The sequence below is a fragment of the Geotrypetes seraphini genome, chromosome 9 (genome assembly GCF_902459505.1).
Source record: "Geotrypetes seraphini chromosome 9, aGeoSer1.1, whole genome shotgun sequence".
Lineage (NCBI taxonomy): Eukaryota > Metazoa > Chordata > Amphibia > Gymnophiona > Dermophiidae > Geotrypetes > Geotrypetes seraphini.
Genome location: NC_047092.1, coordinates 4,853,850 through 4,878,168, shown reverse-complemented (window position 1 = coordinate 4,878,168; position 24,319 = coordinate 4,853,850). Strand labels below are relative to the sequence as shown.

General features: G+C 44.8%; 1 protein-coding gene across 5 annotated transcripts in view; it reads right to left on the bottom strand.

The window, feature by feature from the left end:
• The window catches only part of FRMD4A (FERM domain containing 4A), a 608,938-nt gene that overhangs the window by 47,015 nt on the left and 537,604 nt on the right, over window positions 1-24,319 (bottom strand). For all 5 annotated transcript variants that reach the window (XM_033958473.1, XM_033958474.1, XM_033958475.1 and 2 more), the window contains exons 15-17: window positions 12,905-13,038; window positions 5,872-5,994; window positions 217-445 (exon numbers count right to left, since the gene is read on the bottom strand). In XM_033958473.1, the coding sequence (XP_033814364.1) occupies window positions 217-445; window positions 5,872-5,994; window positions 12,905-13,038 (486 nt within the window). The remainder of the gene's footprint in view (window positions 1-216; window positions 446-5,871; window positions 5,995-12,904; window positions 13,039-24,319) is intronic.

Here is a 24,319-nt window from a genome sequence, read left to right as displayed (position 1 = left end):
CTAATTTATGTTTCGCCGTCCTTTATTCAATCCTTAATTATCTCTATTGGTATAAATATTGTAGTTCTTCCCTCATGTTCCTTTTTGCAAGTTTCTTTAGGTCTCCATGAGTTTGTCGTATGTATTTAATTGTATCCCACATTTTATTAATGCACACCGCTTAGAAATGCTGATAAGCGTTAAAATCAAATTTTAAATAAACTGCAGAACACCCACCGTCTATGATCAAGGAGGTTCGCTGAGTCGGCTTTTTCCCAGATTTGATGCGATATTCGTTGATTGAATTTTCGATTTCCTGCAGTTTCCTCAGTGCGTTAAGGTAGGAGGTTTTCCTTTGCTTTTTCAGTTTTTTGCTAACGTTGGGGTCACTGGCCAAGCGCCGGGCTGCCTCTGTGATCTGAGACTGAATGGCAAATTCTCGTTCCAGACGGCCTAATTCCACCTCCTGTCAGAAGAGAGAAAAATTCTCTGTTACAGGCCGACAACTTTCATGTAAACAAAAGAAAAGATCCTATGCCTTGGTTCTGTCTGGTGTCAGGGGTGGTGGGGGATCTTATGTTCACGGACATATCTGTCACATCAGGACCATCATGTCAGCTGTTTATTAAATATGATAAAATATATTCCCCCATCATTAATTTACTACTATTTATTCAGTTTTCTGTACCGTTCTCCTAGAGGAGCTCAGAATGGTTTTTCACAAATTTATTCAGGGGGATATTTTTCCAGTCATGCCTCATTTAACCTGATGTTAAAGAAGAAAAAGAGGATGAAAGGGAAAGAAGAACAAGAAATGAGAGCTAAAAACAGGCAAAAAAAGAAAGAACTGGGAAAAACAATAGAAAGAATAAAGAAACAGAAATTGAAGAAAGAATATAGAAAGAACAACACAGCCGGACACATAAAACGGAACAAGGCTTGATCACGTCTGGACAACATATAATCTGTCTGACTACTTGGGACCTGGGTTAGCCAGTTGCAAACAGGATACTGGGTTTGATGGACCTTCGGTCTGTCCCAGTATGGCAGCTCTTATGTTCTTAAATGAGCCAAACATAGGACAATGAAGCCATTGTGACATCACTGGTGAGGTTGGCTCTTAAGCATTGGTGGAATGAGGCATTATGACATCACAATCTCAGCTCTGGAATGTTGCTACTCTTTGGGTTTCTGTCTGCTACTTGGGACCTGGGTTGGCCACTGTTGGAAAGAGGATACTGGGCTGTCCCAGTATGGCAATTCTTATGTTCCCAACTCTGAAGACACATGTTCCCACTCTAGGACAGGAATCAGCTCAGCCTTGGGCCTAGGCAAACCTTTAGCCATTCCAGCATCTCCCCTTCCCTACCACTCCTCCCCTGTCTAGCATCTCCCTTACCTTCCATACCTCCACCCAGATGTCTGGCACCTCTCCTTCCTCAGTCCACCGTTTCTCCTTTTCTTTCCTACCCCCCCCCCCACCATGTCACATCTCCATTTCTTTCCCCTTCTTTTACTGTCCAGTGTCACTACTTCCTTTCCTTACCTCTCTGCCTCAGGTGCCCAGCATCGCTCCTTTCCCAACCCTCCCATAGACCAGCATCACCCCTCCCCCTCTCTTTCCCTCTACACTAGTAATCATTTCTATAGTGCTAACAGTCATATGCAGTACTGTGCACATATCCAGTAACTCCCCTTTCCTTCCCCTACTTTGTTCAGCTTCTCCCCTTCCCTTCCCAACTCCTGCTGTGTTCAGCATCTCTCCCCATCACTTGTCTTTGCTGGGCTGCAAATTCTCAAGGACTGCGAGCAAATGGCATGGGACCTTGAGAAAAATTCCTGTTGAAGAGGCAATATACGGCAAGCCTTGTGTTCAAGACCCTGAGCTGTGCGCTCATAGTTTTTAAGCTCTCACACTCAAATTCTGTTGCCGACACCTAGTGGTGAATTTAAAAAGCATTCTGTGCATAACTGTTGAACCAGATACTGTAAATTCCCTGCCATGGGCCATAGGACTTAAGAGTATAAACGTGAGTGGCTGGGGTGGGATCTGAACTGGGATCTTTGCTTTGTTCAAGGGACCCCTAAGGTTCCTAAGATCCAAAATTAATATTATTCTCTTTGATTAAGGTTTAGGATTTCTACATGATCTGGTGATTCAGGCACCGATCAGGATCGGCCAAGCTGTTTCATTCCATTCACATTTCCAAGTTTCCAAGTTTATTAAGTAATTTGATTAATCGCCTTCTCTACATTCAAGGCGATGTACAAAATAATACAAATAATTATAAACATAGGTAAAATATTGTATAAATAAACAATATTACAAAAACAAACACCATTTAAAATAAAAAATTAAGTTATTACATATTATATTGAAACAATGGGAAAGTTCATTAATGGTTACATTCTATATTAAATTCAAAATACAAAGGTAAAAACATGGGGGGGGGGGAAGAAAGACAGTAAAAAAAGTGGATAAAAAATAATAAAAAATCATTATTCACTAAAAGCATCGTTAAAAAGGAAACCTTTGAGCTTAATCTTAAATTTTTTGAGGTTCTTTTCTTCTCTTATATGTATTGGGAGATCATTCCAGGACTGAGGAGCTGTCACTGAGAAAATAGTGAGCCGTCTAGTATTAATAATTTTTAACGAGGGAATGGTCAATAGATGTTGATCCTGTGATCTCAATGTTCTAGAAGTGGTATATGGAATTAAGACTCTATGGATAAAAGCGGGAGTTTGAAAAATGAGAGTTTTAAACGTGAGTAGGCATATCCTAAATAAAATGCGGTGTGCTACAGGAAGCCAATGAGATTCTTTGAGTAAGGGTGTGACGTGGTCAAATTTTTTTGCTTTGTGAATTATTTTAATAGCGGCATTCTGCACAATTTGAAGACGTCTAATTTCTTTATGAGATAAACCTTTGAATAAAGCATTACAGTAATCGAGTTTAGAGATGACTAAAGAATGAATCAGAATGTTGAGAGATTTTGTACATAAAAATTTAGAGACAGAACGAATTTGGCGTAGTCTGAAAAAAGTAGATTTAACAACGTTACTTATGTGGTCCTGGTATTTCACAGAGCGGATCATCTGAAATCTGCTGGGTGAAAAAAGTTATTTGTGCAAAGCAGAAACACTGAGTAAAACATGTTTTATTGCTCCAACAGAAGAATTCAGGATGGTAATTCATCAGCCAGGACAATGGGTTTCCTGTGAATTACAGCCCCACCTGCACAGCTGGGCAAAGCTGCTTTGGCATCCAGGCTCCAAGGGCTGAACCAATGCAAGGGGAGTTTGGAGGGGGGGAGTCATTCCCTGGCATGCCTAAGGGGGCACACTGCAGTTCTCTTGTTTTAAAAACGGAGAGTCAAGTGCTTTCTTTGTCCTCTTGAAATAAACCGTCTGTCTCTTCTCTGCTGAGTCTGTGGACCGGACCCAGCCACCACAATCGCTGTACCCCTGGGGAGGGAACCTACAGCAAACTGATTTTAATTGGACTCCATGAATGCAATTGTGGTTTGTGATGCCATGTTACAACGTGGGGGCTCTCACTTTTGGCTGTGGTTCTGTAATTGCTATGGAGCAGATCTTGGTCTATTCTTACCTTAATCTGGACGAGACAGACTCAGGGACCGATGAGCTGACACAGAGTCTTTAGAAAAGATTTTGTCATGGAAGTTTGTGTGGTATGAGAAGAGACCTTAATGAGGGTAGCAATTGTGCCATATATAATACAGTTGAGATTTATATTTTAACTGGGAAACTTTACATAGTTAAAGAGAATAAAGACGGGTGGGGGTGGGGTTACATCAAATCCAACCACCCACTGGTGCACTGCTTTTTCTGTGTGGTTACCATCAAAGCGGTTTACATATATTAGGCAGGTCCTCATTTGGTACCTGGGGCAATGAAGTGTTAAGCGACTGGTCCAGAGTCACAAGAAACTGAAGGGGGAATGGAACTCACAACCTCAGGGTGCTGAGACAGCTGCTCTAACCACTGGGCCACTCCCTCACTCCCAGTGGCCTATATTGTTAACTTCCCCTCATGGTATATGAAGAGTTTCAGTCTCTGGTCACCAGAGCTGAGATTGTGATGTCATAATGCCCTATTTCACCAATAAGAGCCAACCTCCGCAATGATGTCACAATAGCTTGATTGTAAAGGGTAAAGGACTTGCTACACTGCTTTTTCTGTGTGGCTACAATCAAAGCGGTTTACATATATTAAGCAGCCCAGAGTCACAAGGAGCTGGAGTGGGAATCAAACTCACAACCTCAGGGTGCTGAGGCCACTGCTCTAACCACTAGGCCACTCTTCCACTCCCACAACAGCAGAAAAAAAAAAAATTCCTTCCTGACTCTAGATCTGGTGATAGAACTCAGCTGGTAACGGTAAGTGATTTTTTTCACCATCACCAGGGCCACGTCCAGGCACTCGCATTGAATGTTTGGGTATGTGTGGCCGGCCGTCACTTTAACGGTTAAACGCTCATCTTTAGCCTCAAAAATAGGATCGCTATTTATGTGGTTTTATTTGGCCAGTTAACTAGTTCATGACCAAATATTGGCACTTTAACCGGTTAAGTGCCGACTAGACCATCGTTAGTTTTGAATATTGATCCCACGCCTCCTACATTTTAGCATCTCAGCCAGGCAGGTGGTCTGGGAATATTATCATCGGCACAAATCGCTCTCGATACGCCTCAAGCTCACCCAGCACTCTAGCTCTGAGTCATAGTCGGATGCTGGGGCCAACTGGGCAAAGGATTCTGTGATGCAGAGAAACTTTTTCTCAGCACTGGGCTGAGACTCTCACACTCGCTTCATTTGGGACACGAGCCAAAATCAACAGCTGTACAGTCTAATCAGCCAAAAGAAGGCTAGAGCAGATGAAGGGGAGGAGACAGAAAACAAGGCTAAACGCAAGGAGGGGTAATTCTATTGAAGGTCCAGTGGTGTAGTAAGAGGGGGGGTGGACTGCCCCAGGCACTGTATTCGCGAGGGGCGCCGGTGCCTCTCCGCTCCCTGGTGTGAACAGCATCTTCCATTTGCTATTCGCAGCAGCCTCAGCCCCCTTCTGACATCACTTCCTGGTCGCCGGACCAGGATGTGACATCAGACGGGAGTCGAGGTGGGCGCAAGCGGCAGGCGCAAGATGCTGCTCATGCAGGCGAACATTTCAAGAGGTATGCGGAGGAGCACCCAAGAGGTGGGAAGAATAAGGGAAGGGGCACTCAAGTGGCGAGGAAGAGTTGGGGGTTGCGTGATGCAGCGACGCAGGGCACTGTCGCTCGAGGTACTAATCCTCTTCATGCCACTGATATGGTCCAGCTGCATTTTGTCGCATCTGACACGTGTGAATGCAGAATAGACACTACTTGCACTATTCTGTAAGCTTGCGATCAATTGAAAAGTGGGAGAATAGTACCAGATGCGTGCACTGATTGACAGATCTAGGTTTGCCATGTCATGCCTGCCACCGACTTGGCATAAGCGGGTGTGCCTTCTTTTTAGCTCACTAATGCAGGTTTGCAACAGTATTCTGTAATGGCGTCAGGGTGGCCCTGATGCCATTCCCTGCGCTCCATCAGGGTGCCAGAAAGGAGGCGCCGATTTACAGAACTGTCACCATGGTCAGTGCATGTGAAATCACGCCAAAGGGGTCTTGTGCGCTCCCTGTAACACACTGCCACCAATGCCAGGGCTTCTTTAGCCACCCAGGTTCAGACTCATTTGCTCTGTATACCAACAGACAGCAGATACTTGGAAACGATTAAACTTACATTTAAAAAAAAAAAAAAGGTATCTGTGTGTTTTCTAAACAAGCCCTTGATATTGTGATGTGAAGCAAGAAACAGTTTTTGGCCCGGTTAGTTCTCACCTCTCCCTTAGACACTATTTTCTGTTCATCCAGTTTGAAACTGGTTCCTATTCTCCTCCTCACGATTGGTGGTTCCTCGCCAGGGTCCAGGGGGTATTCTCTGGGCAATTTGCCCGTCAGTTCCTAAAGAAATAGAAAATTATCAGTGAGAGAAGCACTGTATCATCCAGGCAGAAATGCCCTCCTCTAGGCCAGACAGCTGTTTAATTTCAGCGCACCTAGATTTTTTCTGAAATTGATAGTGGCATGGTAATAGGGGGTGGGGGCAGACTGCCTTGGGCACCATGTTGGTGGGGGTACCTCTATAGATCTTTGCTAGCACGAGCAACTCCTCCTGCCTATTGCTCGCGCCAGCCTGGGTCCCCCCTCTGAATCACTTCCGGGTCATGGGGCCAGGAAGTGTTGCCAGAGGGAAATTCAATGCTGGACGCTGCAGAATGAAGACTTCCGGGCTCACACATTGCTGTTGATGGCTGCCCAAAGATTTAAAATGACAGCGGCTGGGGAGGAGGTGGGTGGGGGACCCGGGAGCCAGGAGAGAGAAGTCCAGGGTGGAGCTTTTGGGCCCCCTCCACAAACAAAAAGTGTTCCGCTGCCTACGTTGCTATGAAGTATTTCTAGAGTGCTACCAGACGTACAGAGTCGCGAAGGAGACAGTCCCTGCTCGAGTGAGCTTACAATCTAAACAATCAAGACAAAGAAGATGCCAGGGTAGGAGTCACAGTCAGAGGGGATGCTTAAACGGCTGGCTAGGGTGGTGAGCAGAGGGCAGAGACCCAATGAATAAACATCCCTGTGAAACTAAAAATGAAGGTGCTTGGTAAAGCCAGGCATAAAGGAGATCCGAGCATAGATTTACACCCCGCCTCATCAGGATTTAGTTTTATTCTTGAGCTTTTCAGTTAAGTCAGTGCGATTTGTACGAGCCGCTGCCTTAGCTCTTCTGCATCCTCTTTAGGTCTTATTCCTAGGTTCCCTTTCTTTTAAACCACAATATTGAATTTAACGAGTTGCCAAGTTAAAGTACAACACTTTTAAATTTATGAAGATTTCTCCAAAACAATTTGGCCCGCAGCAGGGTCAGCCAGCCCTTTTGAAGCCCAAATAGCACCTTATATTCCCTTCCAGCACTTCAAATGCTCCCACAACCCAGCCCAGCCCGAATGAAGACATCGTCAGAATGGAAAATAGTTCCCGCGCTGACTCAAATCGCTTCTCCCCTTTCTTGATATTGCTATATCCATCTGTATCCCAAACCTTTACCGTGAAGTGGGAGAAATTCAGGGCTTTCCACATCAGGCCTAAGTGTGGCCTCTTTCAAACAATGCCTAATCGATTACCTCTGAGACTGGGCAAGGGTTAAAGGGTCACGGATTTGATATATGGCCTTTCCATGTGTTGAGTTGTAACCCATTAACCGTATATTATGCATGTTAACCTGTAACCCGTTCTGAGCTTGTAGGGGGAGAACGGGATAGAAAATAAATAGTCTTTTCATGGTATAACCAAAGCAATTTACATGTAATTTACGTAGGTTCTTTCTCTAGAACAAAAGAATAGCCTTACTTGGTCTGCCCAATGGTCCATCAAGTCCAGTATCCAGTCCTCAAGGTGGCCAATCCAGGTCACTAGTACCTGGCCAAAACCCAAGGAGTAGCAACGTTCCATATAGAATCCCAAAAAATAGCAAGATTCTGGAATCCCAAAGAGAAACAAGATTCTAGAACCCCAAGGAGTAGCAACGTTCCATATAGAATCCCAAAAAATAGCAAGATTCTGGAATCCCAAAGAGAAACAAGATTCTAGAACCCCAAGGAGTAGCAACGTTCCATATAGAATCCCAAAAAATAGCAAGATTCTGGAATCCCAAAGAGAAACAAGATTCTAGAACCCCAAGGAGTAGCAACGTTCCATATAGAATCCCAAAGAAATGCAAGATTCCGGATGAGAAACAAGATTCTAGAACCCCAAGGAGTAGCAACGTTCCATGTAGAATCCCAAGGAATAGCAAGATTCCGGAATCCCAAAGAGAAACAAGATTCTAGAACCCCAAGGAGTAGCAATATTCCATGGTATCGATACAGGGCAAGCAGTGGCTTCCCGCATGTTTTTCTCAATAACAGCCTATGGATGTTTCCTCCAGGAACTTGTCCAAACCTTTCTTAAAACCAGCTACACTATCTGCTCTTACCACAACCTCTGGCAATGCGTTCCAGAGCTCAACTATTCACCGAGTGAAAAAAAATTTCCTCCAATTGGTTTTAAAAGTATTTCCTTGTAACTTCATCGAGTGTCCCCTAGTCTTTGTCATTTTTGACAGAGTGAAAAATCGATCCAATTGTACCCATTCTACTGCACTCAAGATTTTGGAGACTCTGTTTCTAATGGGCTCATAAGCTAAGCTTTTTGTACCTGGGGTTATGGAGAGTTAAGTGACTTAGTCAGAGTCACAAGGAGCTGCGGAGTTTTCATTCTGGTCCGGATTCTAGTTAGGTGGCAGGAGGCATCCTACTGCCATCTAATGAACCAATCGGGATGCACGTTTAAAAAAAACCCTCAATGCGGCAAACAGCACCTACGTTGAAGGCACCATTCACATGCCTCCAGAAACGTCTAGACACAGTTAAGGCGCCTGAGGCCGGCGTGGGTGTGGTTTACGGCGGAAGTGGCCCTAGACATCCTTAGGCGACCCCAGGTGTTTTCATAGGTGCAAGACAGGCACCTTAAATATTAGCCTGGAAAATGCCTGGTTTTTTTAAACTGCCCAATTCTGTCAACGGTGCCGATGCTTGATTGACATGTGATCACGCTTTCGTCTTGTCATAGTTCTGTACAGTCCGGGTGCTACAAAAGTGCTGGAACACCATTCGCACGAGAGGTGGATTATAGACCCCCAATACAGGCCAAAATCACTATCCCTGTATACTAGAAAACCACATGCACAACCTAACTCCAGTTAACAGCCAATTCTTGGCTTAAACTGATGTTAATTGACACCAATGGCAGTTGTATGCCCAACTGCCCTTAGTTGTTATTCCAGAGCAGAGTTGTCCAACGTTGGTCCTCGAGGGCTGCAATCCAGTCGGGTTTTCATAATTTCCCCAATGAATTTGCCTGAGATCTGTTTGCATGCACTGCTTCCATTGTATGCAAATAGATCTCATGCATATTCATTGGGGAAATCCTGAAATCCCACCCCGGCGAGGGCCAAGGTTGGACGCCCCTCTTCTAGAGGTTGAGAATAAGAACATAAGAACAGCCTTATTGGGTCAGACTAATAGTCCATCAAGCCCAATAGCCCATTTTCATGATGGCCAATCCAGGTCACTAGTACCTGGCCAAAACCCAAGCAGTAGCAACATTCCATACAGAATCCCAAAGAACAGCAAGATTCTGGAATCCCAAAGAGTAACAAGATTCTAGAATCCCAAAGAGTAGCAACATTCCAAGCTACCGATCCGGGGCAAGCAGTGGCTTCCCCCATGTCTTTCTCAATAACAGGCTATGGACTTTTCCTCCAGGAACTTGTCCAAACTTTTCTTAATAATACTTAACTTCTAGGGATGTAGGTGGTTCGGGCGTGTTCTTAGGTGTTTTGAGTACATGTTAAGGAATACTGCCAGCGTTTATGCACCGGAACTTACCCTAGCCTTGGAATGATGGAGATTTGCGCTCACAGTTAGTGCAAAACTATTCTCCAGCCATTATAGAAATCCTGTCTATTGCCTGTCATCTCAGTACTTCAATTTTGATTTTCTTTACGAAATCTACCCTTACAAGTGAAAATGACTACACGCATCCATAATAATAATTTATTGAAATTAAACTTTCATATCTAACAGACTCTGTAAGTATATTACAGTCACAAGATTACTCAAAAGCACTCAGTAATTTGCGGACCACTTTTCTTGAGGTCATGCAAAGGATCAGAAAAGTTTAACCCAGAGACATCCCAGACTCTCTCAATCACTCTACGGGTCTATAATTTGCAGCTAGACGCACTGACGGAGTTCATTCATAAGCACAAGGACACACAACAGCTGGCAGGGCCAAACAAAAGCGTTTTGTGTTAGTGGAGGTCAAGCCTGGGATTGTACAGCATAAGGCTCTGTCCCTCCTGCTGTCTGCGAGAGGTGGGTGGGATGCGATTTCTCAGTAGGAAACCAGGGGTGGGATTTTTTTTATTTTTTTCTGTTGATGTTAAACTTCTTTTCAAATAAACTAAGCAGATCCTGAACTTGGCATTTCAGATGTACAAGCTGGGATGCTCCACCGAGCTTTTCTTGGAGCTATGTAAGAATAAACTGAAAGAGTGTGATACGAGCGGTTAGGAGACCACCCAGGCCCCTTCTCCTGATGTGCCTAGCAGATGTGCAGAAGGGACCGTGTGGTCTGGAAAGCTCCTGCACTTTGTCACTTCTGAAGAATTTAGCTGTCGGCTGAATGAGAGAAATCCAGCATTCTCCAGGACTGACACCAAACGCTCTCGTACATGCTCTAAAGAAAACCCAGAGTTTCAGTGTGAGAATCGATTCTCAGTTTTTATCCAACTTTCTGGTTTGTCGCTAAGCAGAATGAAAACCTTTTCTGTCTGCTATCAAATGAAATAAACCCAGGTACATCACCAGAAAACTGGAGAAATGCAAAACAAAATCCAGCAAAATTAATCCAAAGACATCTTAACAGAAAGCTTTCAATGAGGTCGTTTTTTCAAACTTACAATCACAGATACCTATTTTTCTTTTCTTCACTTCAGAATGAAGTTTTTAGCGCAGGCTGGCTATGAGTGTCGGGAGCAGCACAGAGCATTCAGCATGCCAGCAGGTGCTAAAAAAATATTTTTGCAGTTTTGTAAAAAGGGGGAGGGGGGAGGTTAAATAGTAAAATGAACACCATCTGGAAAGCTATGTGCATCAATGTGTAATTAAACTCTGAAATTTGTTGCTGGAGAATATGGTGAAATCAGTTAGCATAGCAGGGTTTAAAAAAAAACCACAAAAAAACGTTAGATCATATCCTAAAACAAAAGTCCATAAACCATTATTGAGATGGCCTGGATAAATCCACTGCTTAGGATAAGCAGCAGAAAATCTGTTTTACTACTTGGGATCTAGCTAGGTACTTGGGACCTAGGTTGGTCACTGTTTGAAATAGGATACTGGGCTTAATGGACCTTTGGTCTGTCCCAGTATGGTAATTCTTATGTTTTTTAAACCAAAAAAAAAGTCCTGGGTCTAAAGGCTGTGATGGGAGAGGCTGGCTTGGATTTCAGAGTGGTCACAAGAGATGTGGTTTCACAAGAACCATGACTGGGATATAGAGTTATACTGGGCTATAATCAGTTCAGGAAGGACAGGATAGGAAGAAAGTGAAAAGGAGTGGAATTATATGTTACAGATAATATTAAAGCAACAGAATTGCAGACGTACAGGGTAAAGAAGAGGCACTTTGGTTATTCTGGAAAGAGGTAATGGAACATCTGTTTACACGGGTGAGATACAGGCTTCTTTCACAGGCAAAAGAAATTACAGAGATTTAGCTGTGAAAGGGGACACATCCTGAACTGTGTCGCTACCAGGAGTTACACTTGCTGCCGCCGCGGGCTGCGGGGTTGAGGGGTCTCCTGCTGCCTGGCCATCTCAATAATGGTTTATGGACTTTTATTTTAGGAGATTATCTTTTTTTTTTTTTTAACCCTGCTATGCTAACCGATTTCACCACATTCTCCAGAAACAAATTTAAGAGTTTAATTACACATTGATGCACATAGCTTTCCAGGTGGTGTTCACTTTACTATTTACCCCCCCCCCCTTTAATGTGCCAGATGTTGATTGGGGTATCCCTACTACGGGGTCTTTTAGGAGCAAGGAGATGCTGGATTCTCTACTGGGAGAACGATTCTAGCAGTTGGTTCTGGAACTGAAGCGCAATAGGGTCACTGAGAGCGAAACTTTGCAAAAGAAGCCGGAAAGAAGGAAGGGAACCCAAAGATGCATGCCCCCATTCTCCACCCCGGCCTCCTACTGCCTTCCCTTTTGCCCGCATCTCTCTCTTCCCCACCCAGTGGCGTAGCAAGGGTGAGAGGCGCCCCTCCCCCTTCTCTGCTCCCCACCCCTGTGCGCCCTTCCCCCGCACCTCGTCAGCGTATGAGGCGTGAGCAGTAGCCCCAACCTGCTGCTCACACCAGCATCGGCTCTCCCTCTGATGTCATTTTCTAGGCGCGGGTCCAGGAAGTGACGTCAGAGGAAGAGCCATCCCTGGCGCAAGCAGTTTGCGTCGGGATCGATAATGAGATGCGGGGGAAGGGAAGCGGCGCACACTTGCGGGGAGGAGGACGGACCCCCCTTACTATTACACTTTCCCCACCCGCCCATTCTGTCTCCCACTTATCTTTTTGCCCTTCTCCTCCTGTTTCCTCAACCTTCCTGGCCAGGCAGCAGGAGAGACCCCTCAACCCCGCGGAAGCAGCAAGTGTAACTCCAGTTCAGTTGTGGCCGACGGCCTCAGGTGCAGCGGAGGCCTCGAGAGCTGGTGGCAGCGTGCAACTCACCTTCCAACCAACCAGCAGCAGCAGGCGGAAGTTATAGTGTTGCCTGTACAAAATGGGGTCAGATTGGCAGGAGACAAACAGCAGGTCAGCGCACATCGGGGGATGAGTAAAGGAAAACGTGCCAGAATTAGCACCGGATAGAGCAACACGGGGCTTCCGAGATGCCACCCGTCTTCCCGCTAATTCTAGAAATTTGCTTGTGCAAGTTATAAAAGGTGGTGAGTTGTGCATGTAACTTAATAATGAGCTGATAATTGGTTTTAATGAGCAGTAATAGGCCCCTACGTGCAGAACTGCTTTTAGTCATCAAAATGTGTGACTTCGAGGGGGTTGTGGACCTGGGAGAGGCATGAGCGGGCTGGAGCACGTTACGCAACTAACAAGCGTTCATGTCAGCCACTGCACCTACAGTTGGCACGTAAATCCAGACTTAGGCTATCAAATCCACACTAAGCACATGCCACCCCCTCCCCCCCCCCTTACCGCTTCCCGTAGACACAACTTCTTCAGCTCCTCCAGCCTCTGTTGCAGCGTCTCCTCTAGCGCTTCCTGCCTGGATTTTAGCGCAGCCAGCAGATCCTTCTTGGCAGACTGGGAAGTGTCTGACTCCTGGGAACCTAAAGGACAAATAATGATTTCACTGGGGCAGCTGACAGCACAAGTCGCATCTGCAAGCACGCATGGATTCCCTTCCACTTCAGCTGAGCTTGCCAATATGAGATTAGAGTTTGGCACATACAACTGTTTGCCTGACACCGCTCCAGCTTCCAGACGAACTTCCTGCCTGCAGCCGGGCGTCTGGCTGTGTGCAATAAATGCGTATTTTTCAGACTCCAAAATGATTCAGGTGCTTCCCCCCCCCCCCCACCTCTAAGAACAGGATCAACCTAATTAATTTCTATGATTTTTCTTCTGCTAGATTCTTCATTTGTAAACTAGTTTGCTGCTTTCAGGAAAGGCAATACAGTATATTAAATAATTAAACCTTATAAAGAAGAAAATTCCAGAGTCTGTTTGCCAAGTGAGCATTTTGAAGGGATGGCCACACCTTAAAACAACTACTATTAATTATTTCTAGAGCGCTACCAGATGTTCGCTGTAGAGCAAATATAGAAGAAAGTAAAAGGAACAGAACCCCCCCCCCAGTAAAAGCCAACACAGAGAAAGCGAGTGGGGAGTGGGATAGACACGTCCACTTTGTGACAAACAATCTTTTATTTATATAAATTCAAAATAAATACAGAAACACATGAATAAAACCACATGTATAAAAAGTCCTATAAATGTGATGTCCTTATGTTGAAAGGATCCAGTTGTTGACCCGATACACAGCGCTGTAGAGTCCCTGCTCAAATGAGCTTACAATGAAGACAGACAAACAGGATGCCAGGGTAGGGGGCACAGTCCGAGGGGATGCTTAAACTGCTGGCTACAGGTTGTTCACCCTCTCTCCAAGGTAGGGAGAACGAGAGGGCACTCTCTAAAGTTGAAAGGGGACAGATTCCATACAAACGCAGAGAGTGGTAGAAAACGAATGCTCTTCCTGAGGCTGTTACAGGGGAAAACACCCTCCAGGGATTCAAGATGAAGGTAGACAAGTTCCTGCTGAACCGGAACGTACGCAGGTAGGGCTGGTCTCAGTTAGGACACTGGTCTTTGACAAGAGAGCCGCTGCATGAGCGGACTGCTGTACACGATGGACCACTGGTCTGACCCAGCAGCGGCAATTCTTATGTTCTTACGGTGGTGAGTGGAGAGCAGAGGGGAGTAGGGTTATGAGTTGAAGGATGTCTCAAAGAGGTGGGTTTTCAGCCTACTTTGGAACAACATAAGGGAAGGGATGTGGCAGATGGACTCAGGTAGTTTATTCCAGGCATATGGGACGGCGAGACGAAAGAAGCGAAGTCTGGAACTGGAGGAGAAGGGTAAAGAGAAAAGCAGCTGACCTGAGGAATGGAGTTCTCGGGGAGGTGGATAAAGAGAGACAAGAGAGGAGAGATACCGAGGGGCTGCGGAACGAACACGTTTGAAGGTTAGTAATTGGAGTTTAAACCGTGTGCGGAAGCGGATAGGAAGCCAGTGAAGTGATTTGAGGAGAGGGGTGAGGTGAGTGTAGTGAGGTTGGCAGAAGATAAGTTGTGCAGCTGAATTTTGCATCAATTGCAGGGGGAGGGGCGGCTCAGTGGGAGACCTGTTAGAACAGTGGTCTCAAACTCAAACCCTTTGCAGGGCCACATTTTGGATTTGTAGAAAAAGAAATAACAATTTTGCACGAGGTAAAAGTCTTTATAGTTTATAAATCTCCCCCCCCCCCAACCGAAGGCCTGCATGTTCCCCCCTTCTTTGCAGCGTCCTCCAGCTTCCCCCTTGGCCTCCCGGTCTTAGTTTCAGCTAATTACTGCAGCCTGCAGACAGGATCGCTGGTGCTGTAGCATTCCTTGCAGGCTGCCTTCGGCCTCCGCAGCAAGTTCCCTCTGCCGTGATCCTGCCCCTCCTCTGACGTCAGGGGCAGGATCGTGGCAGAGGGAACGTGCTGCTGAGGATGACGGCAGCATGTCAAAGCACCTCCTGATTGGTGAGGCCCGACTTTAGTACAGGAAGAGGCGGTCGGAGCATACAGCGAATGATTTCCTTCACTCGCCGGCGCTCTGGCTGCCCTTTCCTGCCTCTCCAGCTGTCCTCTCCTGCTCAGCGGTTCGCGGTCAGAAAATACCGTGAATGACTGGGACTGGGACAGCGAACCGCCGACCGTGAATTCACGGGGGAGCACTGTACTGAAAATATTGTTATATTTTGTTCTTTGACTCATTGTAAATGTTTTACGCTGTAAACCTCTTGGATATAGGCAGTTAAGAAATTTTGGAAATAAATAAAAATAAAGCTAGACCACTATGAGATATTTTGAGCGGTGACTGGTGTCCCTGAGATCCTGAAGATATAATATACAAAAATTGCTTGTATTTCTATATGAGTTATACAAGAACACTTGAAATGCTGAATGATTTTTTGAGTCAAGATAGAAGCGACACAGGCTTTAGCCTTCTTCCAATCGCACACACACATCCACTAATCTAATCTAATCTAATCTAAACCTTAAGTTTATATACCGCATCATCTCCATGAGAATGGAGCTCGACACGGTTTACAAGAACTTAAAATAGTGGGTAGAGAAGAAGAAAAAGGATTACATGAACTTATGTGTAGAAGGGGGGAGAGAAAGGGGGGAAGGATAGAGCTACAATTTGCTGAAAAGCCAGGTTTTCAGTTGTTTGCGGAATAACTGAAGGGAGCTCAGGTTCCGCAGCGGGGTGGTGAGGTCGTTCCAAAGACCTGTGATTTTGAAGAGAAGGGATTTTCCCAGTTTGCCTGAATAGTGGATGCCGCGTAGGGAGGGGAAGGCTAGTTTAAGCCTTTGGGCAGTTCTGGAGGAGTCGGGACTGGAGGAGTTGAAAGACAGTGGGATAAGAGGAGGCAGGATTCCGTGAATGATCTTGAAAGCCAGGCAGGAACATTTGAAATGGATTCTGGAGATTGGGAGCCAATGAAGTTTGGCATGGAGTGGGGAGGCATGGTCAGACTTGCGTTTTGAGAAGATCAGTTTGGCTGCAGTATTCTGGATTAGCTGGAGTCTTAGAATACTTTTTTTTGATAGATTTAAGTAGATGGCGTTGCAGTAATCTAGTTTGGAGAGGATGATGGATTGGACAAGGATGGCAAAGTGTTGTTGGCTGAAGTAGGATCTAGCTTTCCTCAGCCTGTGAAGGCTGAAAAAGCATGATTTTGCCAAGGAGTTGAGGTGGTCATTGAGGGAGAGAGAGGAATCGATAGTGATACCAAGGATTACCATCGCGGCTGCTAGACTTGGCACGCTCAGCACCTGGTCTCCGTTACCGATGCGACGAAAGTTTCTCCTGAAAATGTGCAGAACTGAACTTGGGCCACGGTGCAGAGAGTCATCATTAGGATAAAAGTCTTACTGGGTTCACAGTATTTTCACACAATTTTGCCACTTTTTGCAGAAACTTTCATCTTTATTTTTTGAGGGATAAGCAAAGCATAACAAATTCTTGGAAAATTTCTGGCGACAGGAAGAATTTGCTTCAGACACATTAATCCACTCGTCACTGCGGATTGTGTTTACACTGAACTGATGTCATCCAAGAATATTTCTTGAAACTACAAACTAAGCATTAATAAAATGTAATGAGGGTTTGCAAATATTCTCTGTGGCTGATGTGTCGTACCAAATCCCAGATTGTCTTTCAAAATAGATTCCCTCCTTTCCCTCCCAACAGAGACAAGCAGGCTGAGGGGGGTGGGGCTAGAGGTGAGGCTGGGTCGTGTTGTGGGTGTACCGGGGCGGGGGATGGGATGGGTGGAACTAGGCGGGCCTGTGGGGCAGAAGTAAGCATACATTTCAGACACTGGAGGAACAAGAATCAAAATAGGGGATGTGTGGAGGGGATCAGTAACCCCCTCACCAACATTTCATAAATGAACGGAAACCCACAAGTGTGGCAAATTATTTCCAAAGTGAGAAGACCCTCACATGCTGGAAAAGAAAGAGCCCTGCTATACACTTTTTGTAAACACAGAAACATGATGGCAGATAAAAGGCCAAATGGCCCATCCAGTCTGCCCATCCGGAGTAACCATTATCTCTTTCTCTCTCCAAGAGATCCCATGTGCCTAATACAAACATGACAGCAGATAAAGGCCAAATGGCCCATCCAGTCTGCCCATCCGCAGTAACCATTATCTCTTGCTCTCTCTAAGACATCCCAGGCTTTCTTGAATTCAGACAGTCTCCATCTCCACCACCTCTTCCAGGAGACTGTTCCATGCATCTACCACCCTTCCTGTAAAAAAAGTATTTTCTCAGATTACTCCGCAGCCTATCAACTCTTAACTTCATCCTATGCCCTCTCATTGCAGAGTTTCCTTTCAAATGAAAGAGACTCGACTCATGCGCATTTACATTACGTAGGCATGTAAACGTCTGTATCATATGTCCCCTCTCCCGCCTTTCCTCCAAAGTAAACAGATTGAGATATAAGTCTGTCCCCCATTCGCCTTCTGATGAAGACCTTCCTCTGGACCGACTCCATTCTTTTTATATCTTTTTAGAAGCTGCGGCCTCCAGAATTGTACACAATATTCTAAGGATACTGAATGCTTTAGGGTAATTCAGATCTAAGATCACAGCCTTTCTGAAAGTCTAAGGGCCTTACATTGAACTATACTGTCTTGTCTTAAAATTTCTTTCAAGTCTTTTAATCTCTATTTCCCACCTCCTGTGATTTGGGCATTTACTATGGTTTTCACTATCACTCTTGTGCAGAGATCGTCACTTTAAGCCAGGAAGGTCTCCTGTCCCTACCTGTACACACTGTGATCTTGTCTGTACAAGCAGTCGCAGGAAGCCAGCAAAGCTGAGATAGAGGAGTGAAAACAGCAGGAGATTCCCTTCCATGTGTAGACCCCCCTCTGCCCTGGAAGTCTGCATTTATCAGCTGTTTTGGCATTTTTTTCCCCCATCTTGGGCATCAAAGTCTTGGCAGAAAAAAGGGAATCAGACCAGCAGATAACTATCCGAGCCAGTGTAAGTCACCTTCACATAAAGAGCAGTAAAAAGTCCAAGGACATTTCAGATATCGAACCACTGCTGCACGTATGACCCTGACACTTGTTAAAGACAGTAACCAGATTGCTCTGTAAGTATTGATCGATTTGCAATGACTGGAAGGCTCAAAGGCAAGGGATTCATTGTGTGGGAAACACACTCTTTCAGCTGGGCTTTGCCTTTGGGCTCCAACGGCAGGAATAAAATTTGTTGTTTAGCTGTGTTAAAATAACGTCCTAAGATCAACTGTGGAAGGTGTATTGAGCAGTGCCAGATCTACTGAACAGACCCTGAACTACTTGCAAGAGAGCGCATTAGGGGTTGCCAGCCCAGTCCTAGCCAGGCAGCAAGCCAAATTGGTTTTCAGGCTACCCACAATGAATATGCATGAGGTAGATTTGCATACAAAAGAGTAAAGGGGATAGAACTTGATATACCACTTTTTCTAAATGGTTACAATCAAAGCGGTTTGCCCGCAGTCAGAAGGAGCAGCAGTGGGAATTGAACTCACAACCTCAGGGCACCGAGGCAATTGCTCTAACCACTAGGCCCCGCCTCCACTCCTGGTGGGCTGTGTTGCTAGCTTCCCTTAGTTTCCGTCTCTGGTAACCAGAGCTGCGATTGTGATGTCATAGGGCCTCATCCCACCAATAAGAGCCAATCTCATCAATGATGTCACAATAGCTTGATGGTAAAGGACTTTTATTTTGCTTCCCCCTACCCCAAAAATAAGCGCTACAACTAGGGCTTATTTTTAGGGTAGGGCCTGAAAATGCTAGGGCTTATTTTCGGGGTAGGGTTTATTTTCGGGGAAACACAGTACCATAAAGTTTGCCCAGTAACATCCCATGTTCCAAATTAGTGGAATTCCTACTGATGCCCTCCCCAGCCCATCCTAATTAAAGATCCTTTATATTTATCCCAAGCTTTTTTGAATTCCATCACCATTTCCCTCGGGAAGGCATTCCAGGCATCCACCACCCTCTCCGTGAAAAATAATTTCCTAACGTTGCTCCTGAATCTTCTTCCCCGCAACTTCAAATTTTCTCTTTTCTGGAAAAGAAAAATGGTAAAACTAGAGGGCATAATTTGAGGGAGACTCAGGAGCAACGTTAGGAAATTCTTTTTCACGGAGAGGGTGGTGGATGCCTGGAATGCCATCCATCCGGATGGATGTGTCTTGGGACTGGTTTGAAAAGCCTTGCTCCACAGTAAAGGATCCTTGGTGCATCAGAGGTCACACGGAGGCTCTTTCAGTGTACCATTAAGAGATCATGCAGGGCTTCACATTACTGGAAATGCAAATCCTGGCTTAGATGTGGTAATCTATAGTGGGGGGAGGGGGTCCCTTCAACAGTCAAGGCTGGAGTCAGCATGCAAGATACAGAAAAATTACCAAAGCTCTGCAATCACACAGAATAGAACTACAGAGACCTCCACATATTAACCAAAACCAGCTCCTCCACCATAACCAAACTAAGGATGTATTCCCATCCCCCATGCCACACTTGTGCTCTCCTTCCTCCCCCCCAGTACCTCTTAATTTTTGCCAGCGCACGTGGCTTCTGCATGCATGCTCCTCACGCCAGCAGCGTTGGATTCCCTCTGACATCACTTCCTGGCCCCGTAACTCAGAAGTGATTCCGAGGGGAACCGGGCAGAAGTTGCTCACGCTAGTAAAGATAATATGGAGGTAGGGGGGGAGGGGTGAAGAGGTGCCAGCGCCCCCACCAACTTGGCGCCCAGGGAGGTCCGCACTATGCCACTCTATGGGTCTCACAAAATCTAGTCTCAAAAGAGTAGGAACAATTCCAAATATTGCAATTAAATTACTTGCATATAAAAAGAAGTTATCCCATTGTTTTTACAGTATAATTGTTGACCAATCCAATATAGGATTCCGTTTAACTCGTAGAGCTTTCTTTTTACAACAGCCAAATTATTTAGTTGCATTAACTATACCTTATACACCAATTACAAGATAACAGAATAGTTCTCCCTTCAGTAAAAAGGAAAAAATGGGAGTCAGTCAGAAATAAAGCTTCTTATTTTATGGCGCCATGATTATAAAATTGATTACCACGGGAATTGAGACTGGAGGGGAATTAATTTTAAGTCTTTTAAAACTATGTTAAAAACTTTTTTCTTTCAAGAGGTATTTGGAGAAGATTCTGTTGCAGCAGAAATAATTCACATATACTGAGTTAAGGAAACGGGCTCTTCCTTCATTGGGAATTTGTAAAATACTGACATCAGAACACTATGTGTGTGCGAAAGAGAAAATATCATGGCTGATTCTTAATTCACCCCCTCCTTCACAAAGCCGCGTTAGCTGTGGAGGTCAGAACTCCGGCACTCAAAGAATTCCTATGAGCATCAGAGCTCTTACCGCTTCGACCGGCGCTTTATAAAGGAGGGGATTAGGTCTATGTATTTTATTGATGTAAACCGCTTGGACCTGTCATAAGAACAAGCTTTAAAAAAAACTAAACTAAACTAAAATCATTCAATTTTATTTTAGGATTCCAGCTTTTCAACTGAGTTATTTGCTCCGATTTTTATTTCTGAAGTTACAGGTTTCCTATTATTCATTTTATAAGTTCCCAGGTTTTATGGCCTGAATTTTAAGGACTATGGAATATTTCTCTAACATCCGGCCAGGAAAGAACTAAAGAGAGACTCCAGCAGCTGGACTAGTATGGGTGGATGGTTTATTTGACTTTTAGAGACTGGCACGAAATAAAAGATCTCAATCCAGATCTTGGCTAATTCTTGGAAAAAAATGCTTAAAATGTATAAGGTTTATTTGAAAGTAACGGTTTCTGTGCTTTTATGAGCAGATACTGTAAACCCAAGTAGCTGACTGCGCCAGAACATCCTCAGCCAAGTACGAGCGAAGCTTACATGATCCGTTCTCGTCTATCCCACATCAAGTTAGAGAGAATATATATATATATAAAATCGGATGTATCTGTGTGTGTATGTATGTTCCAGCATAACCCTGAAACGCATGGTGAGATTTCAACCAAACTTAATATACCTATTACTTACTATCTGGGAAAAAATACTGTGGGGTGGGAAGGAACACACACACAGAGACACATCCGATTTTATAGATATATATAGCTGGAGCTGCTTTGACCAATTGTGTGAAGCTTGGTGAATGATGTCACACAGTAGAAGTTGCTCGTGCTAGTGAAGATACTATGGAGGTATAGGGCAGGGGGGGGAAGGAAGGTGTGGCAGGGCAGGGCGAAGAGGTGTCAGCGCCCCCACTGACTTGGCGTCCAGGGCGGTCTGCTCTATGCCACTGTATGGTTCTTACAAAATCTACAAACAATTCAAAATATTGCAATTAAATTACTTGCATATAAAAAGAAGTACATTGTTTTTACAGTATCATTGTTTACCAATTTAATATAGGTGGTGAAGCCTAAACAGGGTCATTGGGGTGGGCAGACTAGATGGGCCGTGGCCCTTATCTGCCGTCTATTTCTATGTTTCTATGACTTGTTTGAGAGAGGTCGTGAATTACAAAAAAATACAGCGAAATTTACAATATACAGTTTGTTAAGGATTTTCAGAGGGGACATATTAGGGGAAAGGTCCCGAAATTACGAGATACAGTTTGATTAGGATTTCAGAGGGGGCATATTGGGAAGACGAGAAAAGAAAAAAGTGTTCGGAGAAGATTCTGTTTAGGTGATATATCTATCGAATAAGGCAGTTTTTATGAGTTTTCTAAAAGCGTTGCCCAAAACTGTTGAAATAGCATTGTAAACCTATATGAAAAGGAGTGAGAGATATTACCAACAAGCTTTATCCCTTTCACTGAAGGAAATGAGAATTCCTTGAAACAACAGACCCTCCACCAGGCTCTGTTCAACTTAGTTGGACAGCTTTAAAAAGAGCGGGACTTGGGTGGGATTGCATATGATGATCTTAAGGTGGCCAGACAGGTTGAAAAGGTGACGGTGAATGCTAGAAGGAACATAAGAACATAAGATTTGTCGCTGCTGGATCAGACTAGTGGTCCATCATGCCCAGCAGTCCGCTCATGTGGCGGCTCTTAGGTCAAAGACCAGGATGTTAGGTTGGCTAGGGAAAGGGAGGCATTGATGCCCATGTAAAATACTCTGGTGAGACCTCATTTAGAATATTGTGAAGGCAACACCTTCAAAAAGATATAAAAAGGATGGAGTCGGTCCAGAGGAAGGCTACTAAAATGGTGCGTGGTTTTCGTAATAAGGCATATGGGGACAGACTTAAAGATCTCAATCTGAATACTTTGGAGAAAAGGCGGGAGAGGGAAGATATGGTAGAGACGTTTAAATACCTACGTAATATAAATGTGCATGAGTTGAGTCTCTTTCATTTGAAAGGAAACTCTGCAATGAAAGGGCATAGGATGAAGTTAAGAGGTGATAGACTCGTGAATTTTTGTTGTTAAAGCCAGGAGTTATTGCTCTTGGGGCGACCTTTTTTCTTCGTCACCCATGTAAATGTGTGATATTGCACCAAATGCAAAAATATGTATTCTTTGATCCTAGTCAACTTACAGCCTTCTTCTCAATGGCTTCCCTGAAAAAAGGAGGGGGAATTTGAGTCCTTTTTGTTTGATCTCCTTTCTCAGCCTATACAATCTTTAGTTTTTTCTTATTTTGTAATCTCATATTATACATTCTCGCTGATTCTACATCTTGGTTTCTGTATTTTAGAGGACTTGAGTTAAAGTTAAGCTATATATACATTCTCTTGTTAAGATAGCAGATAAAATCTGTCTTGTATTGTATTTTCCATTATATTTTATTTTTGGCTTAACTTTACCTTTCTGTACAAGTGGATACTTGATATGTTATTGAAAAATGAGAAATAAATAATAATGAACTAAAAAAAAAAAAAAGAGGTGATAGACTCTGGAGTAATAAAGGAAATACTTTTTCATAGAAAGGGTGGTAGATGCGTGGAACAGTCCCCCGAAAGAGTTGATGGAGACAGAGACTGTCTGAATTCAAGAGGGCCTGGGATAGGCACGTGGGATCTCTGAGAGAGAAAGAGATAATGGTTACTGCGGATGGGCAGACTGGATGGGCCGTTTGGCCTTTATCTGCTGTCATGTTTCTATGCGTTGCAATAGTACTTTCAACAGCTGTTACCAATGCCTGCACATTAGGAGCTCCAGTGGAGTTGGTGGTTCCTGGGAGCAGCTCCAAGTCTCTTCCTAGGGTTACCAGATTTTGCATATGTAAAATCCGGACCCATAGATCCGCCACCCCCAGACCTGCCCAGTTCCACCCATCCCCGCCACACCACACCACGCCCCAGCCTCGCTCTACCCCCCCTCAGCCTGCTTGTCTCGGTTGGGAGGGCATCTGCACTTGCGTGGATGCCCTTCCCAAAGCAATCTGCTTTTCAAAACTCAGACAAAGTGCCGGGTTTTGAAAAGCCGCCCAGACATGACCTCTAATAAGAGGGCGTGTCCGAGTAAATCCAGATGTCTGGTAACCCTACCTCTTTCTACATATTACCAAGTATAAAAGGAAGATTGTGCCATTGTGACGGTACCACAGTGGGAGGGGCCTTAGGCGTCTGAGCCAATCAAGACTTAGGCACCTCTCTCTGTATCCAGGTGAAGCCAATCAGGGCCTTAGAATACAGAGGGATGTGCCTAAGGCCAGATTGACTCAGACACCTAACATAACGTAACATAACTATTTTTCTCTACCGCTTTAATCAAAAGAATTCTAGGCGGTTTCCACAAAAGAGAAAAACTGGACAATCAGTAAAATACAAAATAGTAAAAAATGAATACAGCTTGTTGTATAAAAAGACATTAAGGCCCTGATTCTGCAAAGTGCCATCCCGATTTTAGGCAGCTGTAGACGTCCTACAGCTGTCTAATCAACCAATTGGGATGCACATATTGAAGGCGCCTCCGGGAGCCTAGGGAGGCCCGCAAGACGCCTAAGCTCGCCTAAGGACCTTAGGCGAACCTAGGCGGCCCTACGCGTCTCCCTAGTAGAGGAAGAGACGCTTAAAATGTAGGCCAGCAAAATGCTGGTCTACATTGTAAGTAGACGCGGTCGCTTTACTTATCGCGGCAAGGGATCTCCCTGCTGCAATAAGTATAGCGGCCGCCTATCCAATCACCGGCAGGAGGGTGCCGAACCGCTCCTGTCGGAACGCCACTCCCCCAAACTCGTAACCGTTGGCAGGAGGGTGCCCAACTCCTCCTGCCGGAACACCCCCCACCAAACTCGTAATCGCCAGCAGGA